This window comes from Phyllostomus discolor, chromosome 8 (assembly GCF_004126475.2).
Source record: "Phyllostomus discolor isolate MPI-MPIP mPhyDis1 chromosome 8, mPhyDis1.pri.v3, whole genome shotgun sequence".
Lineage (NCBI taxonomy): Eukaryota > Metazoa > Chordata > Mammalia > Chiroptera > Phyllostomidae > Phyllostomus > Phyllostomus discolor.
The window spans coordinates 30959632-30973358 of NC_040910.2; the positions used below are offsets into that span (position 1 = coordinate 30959632).

Here is a 13727-nt window from a genome sequence, read left to right on the forward strand (position 1 = left end):
AGCATCACATCTAGGTTGTGACAAAGAGATGACCATGTTGTTTCTTTTTAGTTCTAGACAGGCTGACACAGCGGGCACTGCATGCATGTCTGTCGTCTCATCAAAGTCTCCATTCCTTCAGGAGTTATGAGCTCCGATCCCAAGAGGACCCAGTGCACCGTGCTAGGCGCGCAAGTCTCTTGGAGAGGCTGCCACAGGTTCGTGCGTGTGCGGTCAGGGGTGTTGGTGTATCTTTATGTTGGGGAGAAGGATGAGTCCTTTCTGCCAGGCTTACCTTGATCCCTACATTTTCCGGGTATCGTAGGAGGAGTGTGTGAGGTCAGGGGGACAGGTAGCCCTTTCACAAGGAGTGGGAGGTGCTGAGGAGCAGAGCAGCGGAGGAGGGGGTAGCACTGGCAAATCGTAACTGGGGCCCTGGGTGTTTGCAGACCCCAGTACAGCCGCCCTGGGTCTCCACGGTGCCGCTTCAGAAGCTGCTGCCTGAGAACCCCGAGCCTCAGCCTTGCCTCAATTCGGGGTTCTTTCTGCCCCTTTCTCACCACGTACCTGGCCTGAGCAGCGGGGCACGGGAACCCCTCTCCGTGGGACCTGCCCAACCTCAATTCGCCTCCTCCGCCTCCCACCGCCGCGCCCCAGCTCCCTGCGCTCCCGCGGGCACGGAGGAATCCGGAGCAAACCCGAGAGCAGCTGGCGACTTTTCCTCTGGAATCTGGCCCGGAGCCTTTTGGGTGAGATGAGTGGGGAAGCTGGTATCTCTGCCAGTCCGAAGTTGCCCCGAAAAGGCCTGGTAGAAAAAGAGAATATCTGCGTAGGCTGAAAGCTCCAAGTCCTTCTCCAGCTGTGTCTTTGCCTCTTCTTTTCCCTCGCCCTGGGTTTGTTTATATAGGATCTGGAAGCTGGGAGGAACTGCCCACCCCCTCCAGGCAGCTGCCCTCCCTTCCCAGGTTCGGGCTCCCCACACGTGGTCCACATCAGTACCGTCTCCCAGTCTCCTCGGAAGGCAGGAGACCACGAGCCAGCAAGGAGCAGCAGCTGGGGGCGAGCCTGGTGCATCTTTACCGTCTGCGCGCCCTCCCCAGCACCCTCCCCAACGCCCTCACTCACTACAATCCCAGCGGAGACTCGGTTTCGCCACCTCCGACTCCTTCCCCGGAGGGGAGATTGAAGACAGTGCCCTTTAGGTGTTCCTGACGTTTCTCCGGGTTCATTCCGTTGCCGGAAAATAATGGTAACATGAACAGCGGAGCGTGAGAGCGTCCCCAGAGGAAGGGAAGAGATTGATGGGCAGAGTGGTTACTTCAAGGAGGATCACTTTCCGAGGGCGGCACAGGGGAAACATCCTCGCTCCCACCTCTTGGCCAGACTCCGCTGACATCTGTAGCCAACGTTTCCCAGGTTCCCAGGCCGCCCAGTCTCTGCCTGCGGATGAGTGTTGACAGCGCGTGAGCAGCCAGGAGTTTGTGGACCTCTATCCAAAGAGGAGTTCTCCCGGGATCCCCTGTCCCTGCATCCCCATTGAGCCCACCTGAACGCTGGCTTCGGAGGGAGTTGAACTTGAGTTCAGGTGGGTTATCCCAAGAGGAACGTAGCAAGAGATGTTTAGGGAAGACAGGGAAGGTGATGCTCCAATGTCAAAAGCAGGCACTTTCCTGCCTTACACTTGCTGGGGCCAAGCGGTTTCCTCCCACGCAGTCCTAGCTACTTACCCTGCTTCTCCCCAACCCAGCCCTCTGCACTGGGGGAGGGAGGGATACCAAAACTCCCGTTTCCCTAAGTATCTAGCACGCCATTGACTTTTTATAACTTATGATTAGTTTATGAAACAATGATACTTACTCCATCTGCTTTATATTAATAGAGGTCAATAGGCTTAATGATTACCTCAGTCAAGTCGTTTACTTCTAAGCCAATAGATACTGCCTTCGTCATAGTTTTCTGGGGGGAAAGTAACTGTGTGTTTGTTCTGCAGATGCTCAACTCCCTCTGAATCCTGCAGATTGGTGCTGAGCACACAACAAAAGTTTTTAGCTTCTCCTCAGTCTCTGGTGCTTCTCAGGAGAGAGGCAAGGACTTTGCCATTAAACTCAAGAAGCAGCCAGGGAACCATCTCCTTTAACTTTTCATACCCGTTACAATTTGCAATGAAGAGGAAACAGAAGAGATTTCTGCAGATGACTTTGTTATTCATGGTGGCTTTGATATTCCTGCCCAACATTGGCCTCTGGTCTCTGTACAAGGATAAGCATCTGGTGAAATCTACGGAGCCTGGGGAGCAGCAGGTAAGTACCACCCAGAGAAAGACCACAGGAAAACTGGTGAGGCACTCCACCCGAGTGGGGACACAGTGGGGACATGGGAAGCAGGTGGGGGATAGGCTTGGTTTTGCTCCCAAGTCTTTACAGAGCTGACACTACATGACTCCAGAGACTTTGGGGTTTAAGCAAGTAGTTGTTTGAAGATCACAGTCAATGACAACATGAAATGTAAAAAAAAAACAAAAAACAAACAAACTAGAAAAGGAGGGTAAGAGATCAAGAAGAAGAGATAATCTTTCACAGTTGGTCCTTAGGTTGATTTTTGTCTTGAGCTGGGTAAAAGGTAACTGCTTCTTTGTGGGAAGTGGGAGTAGGTTTGGTACAAGTTTAACACAGAGATTTGCTTTTGCCTTTTATCTGCTTTGCATATGTGTATTGAATTGGGTAAATAAACCATGAAACTTGTGAAGTAGTTGAACTAGTTTATAAAAAAAAATAAACTACAGTTTTCTAAATTTTTGGTTGTTATGTTTGCTTAGCAACAGCTTTTTACCCTGTGGAAACTTAAAGTCTCAGTTTCTTCTCTCCTGTTGCTAAGGTGGTACGGCGGGGTATACCACCAGACTCAAGCATAGCCATTCAGTGTCACAGTCTGGTGATAACAGTCTGCTGTTGAAAGCTTTCCTGGTGTTGAGTCAGAAACACCATGTAGTGTGGCATGTTTTCTGTTTACTTAGAGTGCAGTCCGTCAGTATGTGCATCCCTCAGGACTTAACATGGATCAAAATGACTGTCTTCCTTAGTGAGCAATAATGAAAAACATCCTTCACAAAACATTGATGAAATTAAATATTGTTGCATTCCTTGTTTATTGATAAATAAAAGAGCTTCTGTAATTAAACTTTGAACAATAGAATACAGCCTTCTTCCTGATGTTGATGTAACACTTTTTCAGTTATGCCTATGCCTCACCTTGGAATATTAATATTCTTAATTCCAAGCATCATCATCCATGTACACTATGTACCTTCCACATAAAAAGTGCTTAGGTTGTCCATTTGTGGACAACAACAACACAGAGTAATGACAATTAAATATTTGTTTTTTTTATTTAAAGTTTACTTTCTTTTTATACTGGGAGTGGTTAGTTGTGAAATATGTGGAAGTAATCTGCTTTATCATCATCACAAGTAATCAGTACCAGTTGCTAAACTTTAAAGATAACTAGTTGCTGATGGATTTTTGGTGGATTAGCATTTTGAGGGAAAATGCTGACATATTTGTATTTAGTTGTTGATCTCTATCATCCTCTCTAACAGGGAAGTAACTCTGAGTTAAAGTATATTCTGTTCTCTCATTCCAATGGAAAAAAAAAGAACGTGGGCACTTTGGATATTAAACTTTTTTCTCTATTTAGATCACTTATTTCTCCAACCCTTGATATGAACATTAAAGTTATTAACATTAGTAGTTTATACACTATTATGTAAAATTTCCATCCAATATTCATAAAATAACAAACAGAAAATGATTTTTTCTTGAATTTTGCTCACTCAGTTAATAACCAACTGAAATATTTTCTGGCATCGCTAACATTCAACACTAATTAATCTTATTAATGAGATCTTTACATGGTTCTATCGATTTTGACCCTTAATGAGAAATTTGTGTTTCCAATGGCATATAAACACAAAATAGAGCAAATCAACTCTGACTCGTTGTTATAATCTTCAAAAATGGTTTTCTCATTTCCAGAAAACGATGCTCAGTATCAGATAAGAAGTTAATGGGTATAAGAGGCATAGAGTGGCAAGAGAAGGAGCTGTATCTCAAAGTTTCATATGCTGTAGAGTAAGTAAGAAGGTGAATATCTTGTGACATTCCAGTTTACTAATCCTATGTAACAGTTTTGAAGCCAAGAATGAAGAAAATATAGAAGTAAAATGTCATAAAATGAATGTCAATCATGTAGTTTAGTATTTTTAGCCTAAATAATGGTTTTAACATAGTAAAGTTAAAGAAGTTAACTTATAGATACAACATAAAGTTAAAGAAGTAGAAATTAATCACTTACTGAAAGACAGAATTCATTGTAAAACAGGGAGAGGCAAGCTTTTATTGCTTTTATTATATTACTAAATATAATTTGAATGGAAATTAGTGTATGTTGACATGATACAACTGTCAGATACGTAACAGTTAAGTTTTACACACACACAATTGACCAGATAAAAAGTGGCTTGTGATGATGAGTTAAACATGCTTAACACTGTGATATAATAGTTTGCTAATGAATCTATATTTCAATATTAGCAAGTCAGCTCAATACAGATGTTTTCAACTGAGGCATGTGATTTGACTATTGGATAATGTGTTAATCAAGTTTAGCAAATTTATGTTAAAAATACATTTTCTTGGTTAATTGCTAAGTTTTCTGCAAAAGCCATTTTTTACTATGTTTATTACCAAGTTGTAAAATGCCGAGGTTAAGGATTATGTGCTGATTGGGGCATTGAAAGCAGTAAGTACTGAAGCCATTCAAAACAAGTCACATGTGCAAATAAGAAGTCTATTTTTACAGCAGTTTTGTGTAAAATAGCAGCTGTGGCTTTGAGTGTGGTGTGGCAGTGCTCACAGGAGGTGAAAACTTCCGCTGTTTCATGGACGTTAATTATTCCTGTGGGTTTTAGGGAAATATTTTAACTTTGTAAAACTTCAAAATCATAGAATGGCTAATACTTTTAAAATACTTTAATTTGTGTTTTAACAGAGCACATCACCAACAGTTTGTCTATCTGCCATTAAATATAGTGTTTATTATGTATTATGTATTACTATTTACTATTATGTAAATAGTAATTTACATAATAATTTATCTGAGGTAAATTAAACGGAAGTAAAATAGAAGATACTGATCAAAACTGTGTATTACTTTTCAGGTTGTTTAGTATTTTACAAATTTCTCAAGTCTTTTATATGATTACAAATTAATTATTTTTGTATTTATTATTATTTTACATTAAAAGTAATATTTATAAGTCTCATAATATTTAAACATTTGTCCCATCTATTATACAAAAAAGAAAAAATATGAAATAAAATTCCCAAATTATTTATTTCAAAGTTTTTTTTTCATACAACCAAAAAGGGTTGAAAAAATAGTTTTAATCATGCAATAATTAAAAATGTTTGTTGTTGCTTGGTTTTTGCAAAATTGGAATCAGGTTACTGAAATAAATATTGAGCTTTTGAAATTTGTATGGTTTTATAAAAAATATAAAAATATTTTATAGTTCTTGTTTAGATGTTATTAAATCATCAATCATAATTGTCATATGTTATTTTCAGTTGAATTAATTTTGCCACTTTTTTTGATTGACATGATATAATTATCTGCTTTATGTTGTTTAGAAATATATACATATGTTTAAAAATAATTTATTGATAATGAATATGATATTTAGCTGAGGATGATTACTATGTCATTATTGTATAATTCTTAATTTCATTTAAAATTGTTTAATAGCTATTCTTTGGTTTTAGCTGCAATTAAATTAAAGTTATGTATTTAGATTTTTGTTAAGTTGTGCATTAGGATAATAATTAGAAAAAAGTAACATTTTAGAGCAAACCTACTTTATCCCCTATTATTATACATCTTTTCCTAATCACTTATGCAAATATAAGTAAATTAAAACTGCTCCAGAACTCTTTTCTTGAACACATTGAAAGGATTAATGAAAATGTAGCTGTAAAATAGTTTATCAACTAAGTTGCAAATAATATGAGCTGTAGAAATAATTCAAGAATATGCATTGTATGAAGAGGTTTTTGTAATATTTGAAATAAAAGCTAGGATGAAAATCTGAGAATTTTAAATCAGACACTTTCAGAATTGTCCAGAATGATTTTAGAAACATGTTTGGCCTACAATTTTTTTTTACCACATTAAAAAACAAACAAAAACTAGACACTCAAGTCACTTTTAAATTGTAGAACCTTCCAGCTGGTGTGACTCAGTTGGTTGCAGCGTCACCCTGTAACCAAAGTGTTGTGGTTTGATTCTTAGGTCAGGGCACACGCCTATGTTGAGGGTTCGATCCCCAGTCCATGTGCTTCTGATCCCTGGTCTGGGTTCATATGAGAGGCAAGCAATCAATATTTCTTTCTTTCCCTTCCTCCTTCTCTTCCTCTCTCTCCAAAAGCAGTGAAAAAAAATGTCCTCTGGTGAGGATTGAAAAAATTACGTTGTAGAACCTTCTTGTTTCTTTATACATCAGAATTTCTGTTTATTAAATAGAGCTAATCATGCCTGCCTCATAAGAATGTACATAAAGTACTGAGATCACACTTTGGATATTGAAAATATGGTAAGGTAATATATTGCTTATAGGTAGATCCACATGTAAGCCATATATTTATAATTCCTGGTAGAATTTTCTCAGCATCTTTGTCCAGCTCTTCTAATGTTAGCGCCACTTTGGCTGAGAACTTTTTTTATGGTACCTGATACTTGTTTTTTGATGGGAAGATGTCAGATGATCAGTACCCAGTGTAAGCAAACATGCTTTCCTTTGTCATGGTGATCACAAAACCTGTAGAGTGTGTGTCTTTTTTAGCAGACACCTTAGATTTTGGAAGAGCTAAGTACAGAAGAAAAAATTACAGAATTTTCTCCTCCTCCTGTACTTAAGATTGTACGTTATCAACACCTTAGATGTGAAATGATGCATTAATTGAGCCATACTGTTCTTAATTAGCTAAGGTGTGGATTTTAAATTAGGGCTTTAAAGATCTTTTCTTGAATTTATGGAAAATCCATTCTGACTTATTACAGGATCACACCACACAGATGACTGTAACATTTGTTTTAATTATTTGCTGTGACCTAGTAGATCAAAACACGATTAGTTCATCACCTTGCCCCATGGGAGACAGTGTGAAACATAGTCTTTCATTCATGATGTGGTAAAAAATAAGATAGATTTTTTCCCCTGCTTATTGCTGTGTTGGACAAGCTGTGCTGAATCAATTAACCTCACACATGTGTGTGTTTTGTATGAAAGAAAGCAGATCAAGGGCGGAATATACAGGTAAAGGGGTGAGAAAGTTTGGACAATTAAGTGGCGTAGAGAAGAGAATGGAATTTTGTTTGGTAAGTTTTGTTAGAGAAACAATGACAACCTTTATGGAAGTTTGCAACTGTGGCTTTTTCTAACACTCTTATACAGATGGAAGTCAGGTAAGGTACATCAAGAATTGCTTTAAAGGAGGGAATAATAATTAAAATAAGGAAAAGTCATTATGCAATGTAAGTAGCATAAACTATCAGGTTTGGTTCTGTCCCGTCCAGCAGTCACTCTCCATTCTTGTTTGCTTGACTCACTTACAACGAAGAGGTGAGTACTGGGTCCTTAGACTCTTAAAACCATTGGGCATGTTCACGCTGTTCTTCTCTGTCCTTCATATTTACATGTATGTTTACAAAAATATCTTTATGGAATCAAAGGCGCAAATGCACAAAAAAACAGGAGGTTCTGAAGATAACGTAAATATAAAGACACTCATAAACTAGATTAGATACTTGCTGTCCTTATGACCTCTGTCTGTTATATCATAAAGCTTATAATTCCTAAGTTATCTCAAGTTGCTTCTGTAATGTTTGAGTGAAGAACAGCAAAACATTTGTGCCACTGTATTTTGACAGTGCATGTACACACACACACACATACAGTGTATGTATGTATATGCACAGTGTGTGTGTGTGTGTGTATTAACCAGTGCCTATATATATACACAAACACGTGCATATACATACATACATACATATACTGGGTTTCTTCAATGGTTGAGGAGAAGACCTCAGACATACATAAACATTTAAGACATGCTTACTACCACTATTCCTCAGTCCCACGCTGGTGTGTGTTACTACCAACCTTCAACTAGGTGGCCAGAAAAAGGTGAAAAATAAAGTTATATTAAGAGTGAAAGTGTTTTACTCTAATCACAACAGTGTTTTCTCCAGCATTTCTTCTTTCAGTGTGGTGAGAAGAAAAAGGTGGACTGGATCAGCAGTACCCTCAGTTGAAATGTGTTCATTTAACATATTCATTTACTTAGCAACACGCATACACACATACATCTGTCCCCACACGTGGTCTCACTTATAAAGAAAAATAAAGACACCCAACTGTTTCATTTTCTACAGTTTTTTCTTACTTTTGTAGCTTCTGGCTTTTTCCATTGCTTTGAGTGCACAAAAACCTGTTAGTCAATTGAGTTTGAAGCATCATTTAAATGTTATTAATATAATTCTAGGAAAGTACAGAGAGATAAAGAAAAATGCATCAGTCTCTAGAAGTACTTTCATCTATTTAGCAAATGTGAGAATTACATTAAGGACCTGCCTGTTAGAGTTGCACCGAGTATACACAGAGCACACCGCTGTTATCTGGTGTATAATCAATAGAGTTGCGGTTGTCATAGACTACCGGCAGGTGCCTGTCCGTGCTTTGTTGCAAGGAGTGGTAGTGTTTCAGTGAGGGCTGAGAAGGTGAATTTTGAATGTGTTTCAAGTATTGAAATGCTTAAGCCATATTAGTTCAGTACATAAAGTCTAGGAAGCTAGAAACAGTGCATTTTATTAAAAATTACTTTGAAAATTTTTATCATATTAAAAATGACCAAATGGTCAGTGCTGCCACCAAGGTTGCGTAAGTTCGGGTTTTCTTTCTTTGTATTTTTGGCATGCCTCTCCATCGAGAAAATTCAACTGAACTCAATTTGAAGAGAAACATCAGGGTTTCTGTATTGTCTTGATCTCTTTCTGTATGTAAGTGTGTAGGCTCTGGCATAGAATTATCAGTATGCAAACTCTGGCTCCAGCACTTAGCACTTTGTGTCACTTATTTAGCAAGTCACTGATCTTCCCCAGATCAGTTCCCTCTTTAGTAAAATGAAGATGACAATACTTTTCTGTAGTGCTATAGTGAGGATTGAATGCTTAGTATCTTTAACAACACAGGGTTAATGGACATAGATTATCGTTATATATGGTATATGTATGCATAAGCAATCATTGCCTTTAGTAAGACAATTAGTGCTTGTTTAATAAATATTTACTGATGACTCTCCTTGCCAGGCGATGTCCAGACAGCACAGCAGAACAATAAATATTACACAGGGTTACCATTGATGGGTTAAATCTGGGAGGGAAGACTGTTGGAAAAAACAAATAAATAAGGCCTAGAAAATAAAAGGGCATTCTGTATAATTTTTGGTCCAATCCTTGACAGGTTGTCAGTTTTTATTTTTATATAATCATTTATTGCAAAAATACTTTTTAGGTACATTGCATTTAAAGTTATTCAAAAGTTGAAGTTTTAATATAATTTGAAAAATTCCAGCAATGTTTCTTTGTAATAACTATCCTCCTTTCCTATAACAAAAAATAAGCACATGATCACAAGTGGGCATTTTTTTCTTTGCATGAATTACAAGCAAGCACTTGAGAACTATTTCTGTTGTTGTTCAAATCTTGCTCATGAGAGGGATTGGATTATTCTGAAAAAAGAAAGTTAAAAAGCAAAGTAGAAACTATCAAAAATCATGCAGCTATTTTATGTAATTACTATTCCCTTCAGTTGGAGTTAGGAGCTACAGAAAAAGTATATCACATTATGCCCTCTCTTAATTTTCTCAGTAGTGAATTGGAGAGATAAAATTGATATTCATGAACAAAGAAATAAGCAGTTCATAGTAGAATCTTCTATGTGTGTCATTGGCATTTAGAGAAGGAAGAGAATAATGAGATTTCTGGATCCAGTGGAGCTTCATTACTGCGGGAGGTGAATATTGAGCCTCACCTTGTTATCAAAATGAGACAGGGTTGGGGTTGGGCTGAGGGAAGGGCGGATACTTCAGGTTCATATGTTGGCGTTACCACTTGCTGAAATATATCATCTGGGGCATCTTAATATCTTTACACCTCTGTTCTTCACATGTTACCACAGATATTACCTCATAAAACAGTAGCAGAGAGAAATAATTGGTGAATATATGTAAATTGCCTGTTACCGAGTGAATATTCAATTAAGAGAAGCTTAACAAAGAGCACTGCTACCTTTTTCTTAGTATTTAGAACATTCCTTGAAAGTAATAAGTAAGCTTAACATTGTGTAACCCTAGTAAAGATTTAATAGGCAAACACGCCTCCGTCAACTCATCTATTGTTGATAAAACAGGTATTTATTGAATACGCACACAATACTGTGCTAGACCCTGATGCAAACAAGTGACGAAGAGATGAGTCTGTTTTCAATTATTTTATGATTTGTCATTAAGAAAATACATGTACACACTAGTGCAGGGATTGATTTTATTGTTTTGTAAGAAATACATGCTCTAAGTATTTGGAGTTTGGAAGAGGTAGAGAAAACATCAGTTATCATGAGATATTTACATTGCCCTAACTGTTTCTTACACCTGTGCTGACTTAATCCTCCACAGTTAAGTAAGGCACAGAGATGAAACTTGAGTCAATGAATGCACTGTGGAGTCATAAAAAGAGGAAATGATAAGCAGTGTTATCAACAGCCACAGTTAAGGCAAGTGAGGACTTTCAAAAGGTCAATGGGTTTGCTAATTAGTCCCAGGTACTCTCTTGACTGTAGTTACGCTTGTAGAGGGGTAAACAAAATTGTCAAAAATTAACTGGTAAGACTAAATGTACAACTAAAATATTGTGTATTTTTAGACAGTTAAGAGGTATTGGCGGGGTCAGTATTGACATAAACAGCTAGATTGGGGGCCTTGGCTGGTTGTACACAAAAGAAGCCAGAGGAGAAGGAGGTGCCAGCCCCTGTGGGAGTGCAGATAGACAAGGAAGGGGGGAGAGTGAGAGAAGTGGGGAAGGTTGTTATGAAAATGGAGATTTAATGGTTCGAGTGCCTCCAGGCAGAGAGGTCTGAGATTTTCCCTCTGCAATTATCTTACTAATTTGGAGAGGTAATTAAACATTTGTGAAATGTTTTGCAAAGTATGAAACAATATAGGTATATTGTGGCTGTAATGTGTATGTAGATGATACATAGGTAGTTAGATGTTTTTCATAGTACATGTAATCCTACAGTAAGGATTAAAGACTGTAATGCTGAATGCAAATGTCCAGAAACCATATGGCAGCCCGCTCAATAAGATAACAACATAACCTGTCAAAATAAATTTAGAAAATGACCAAATAGATACACAGAGCAAAGAAATAGCAATTTCATTAAGTATAGGTAGTGGGACGGGGGCAGTGTTATTACAGGAGTAAGGAGAAAGCAGTATTAAGTTGCCATAATTTAAGATAATATATGAATACGAAAAGTAATAAAATCATTATGATAAAACAATAAGAATAAAAGTAATAAAAGATAATATACTAGTAAAGATAAGGTAATATTTATTTATTATTTTTTCCATATGCCAGACACCATGTCAAGATGTAGTCACAGGAAATCATGACAGATGTAATATTACTATCCTCTATTGCAAAAGCAATGAGTTTTTTTTCAAAAGTTTTCAAGATTACATAGTGATGATTTTACCAATATTAGTGTTGGACTATATATCATTTACCATATAATAAACTGCATTGAAAGTATCCTAGACCATAGCAACATAAGAAATTAAATACTAATTATAAAAGGAAATATGCACAGTGATGAAGAGTGTGGACACTCCTCCAGGATGTCTGTTTTTAGCTTCAGTTCTATTACTTGCTGAGTGATCCTGGGCAGGCCACTTATCTACTCTGTACCTCAGGTTAACCATTTCTAAATAAGTATAAAATCAGTGCCTCCTTCATTGAGTTGATGTAGTGGTTAAGTTAGCTAACATGCATAAAATGCTTGGAAAACTTCCCTGGCTGATTGGATTTTACTATTTTTAGATAGCCTAACAGAGGGGTGTCAAATTAATAACTATGTAGTGGAGTTGTTCCCCATCTTAAATTCTGTAGAAACTTTCTACTCCTCTTTCATGAGCTGAAGGAATTACATTTTCTGCAAGATCCTCAGCATTTTGAGGCAAACATGTTGAGTCCTTACACTATGTGAAATGTGGAAGGAACGATAAATATCGAGGAGGCCAAGGGGATAATGTTCAGGAAAGGCTACAAATATAAGTCAGGGTATCACCTTAACCCCTTATCCCTGCTTTTTCCCGTTCAGAGTCTTCTCTCCCCCCTCTTTTCCTCTGAAATTTTTATTAAAGATAAATTTCACATCGGGATTGATTTGATCAATTAACCCTATTATGGATAATAGGGTTATCCATAGGGTTAACCCATATTAACCCTATGAATGGATAAAAGACTTGAAACATTTTAAACACTTGAGTTTCTTGCATTATAAAAAAAGGTTTTGTTGGACCTAAACATACTTCCAGTTACTGGAATCTGTATATGAGAAATATGTTTTAGCTCAAGGCTTCTGCTGTTGCTATTGTTTTGTTTGTAATGCTGGGAGCATTGTCTCCTATGCATTGTCTGCTTAGTATTGTCTTCTGAAGGGAAAAAATCTTTTTTTAACTTAAAAGTAAAATCTGGCACAGCAAAGCCAAAACTACCAGTAAAGAACCATTCTATGCTTTTTTGTTTAGCTTTTCATCTGTGTTTTCCAAAGCTGCTTTTTTCCAACCTTCTCTTCTCAAATCTCTCTCTTCACCACCTCTCCGATCAAGCTCAGCAGATAGCTTGGCCTCATTCCTCAGTGAATGTAGAAATTTCATACTGGGAGACCCAAGACTTCATGCCAAAAATCAGAAAAAAGAACTTGCATTTATTTACCAGTTCTCTATTTGCCTCCTGATACTATGGAAAAATGTCCCTGTTTTTAGGACAAATATGGTACTTCTATCCAGACTGTGATCAAAACTTTTTTAAAAAGGATTTTGCACCCTGGCTGGCATAGCTTAGTGGATTGAACGCAGGCTGCAAACCAAAGTGTCACAGGTTCGATTCCTAGTCAGGGTACATGCCTGGGTTGCAGGCCATGACCCCCAGCAACCGCACATTGATGTTTTTTTTTTCTCTCTCTCTTTCTCCCTCCCTTCCTTCTCTGAAAATAAATAAGTAAAATCTAAAAAAAAAATGAAAATATGTCCTCAGTTGAGGATAAAAAAGAATTATTTTTAAAAAAGGATTTTGCATATTGATTTTTCTCTTCTCTTTTATTTATTGTCAGCCTTTTGCTTTCTGATCCATCCTTCAAACCAGTATTTAAACTTGCTTAAGTTTCTCCCCCTATTGTAAAGGTGTGGAGCAAAGAGCAAAGCAAAAATAAAATGTCCTAAGTGCCACTCTGCCCTTTTGCCACTTCCCTGACTCCCTCCTTCTCTTAATCACCAAACCTGATGCACCCGATTCCTTACTTTCCACTTCTACTCACCTGGGGTCAAATCCAACTCCTCTCCTCTGCTTTAACT

General features: G+C 37.6%; 1 protein-coding gene across 1 annotated transcript in view; it reads left to right on the plus strand.

The window, feature by feature from the left end:
• The first annotated feature begins 1499 nt into the window (after positions 1-1499).
• The window catches only part of GALNTL6 (polypeptide N-acetylgalactosaminyltransferase like 6), an 876998-nt gene continuing 864770 nt past the window's right edge, over positions 1500-13727 (plus strand). Inside the window, exons 1-2 of the mRNA XM_028520463.2 lie at positions 1500-1564; positions 1970-2279. Coding sequence (XP_028376264.1) covers positions 2142-2279 — 138 coding nt within the window. The 5' untranslated portion in view covers positions 1500-1564; positions 1970-2141. The remainder of the gene's footprint in view (positions 1565-1969; positions 2280-13727) is intronic.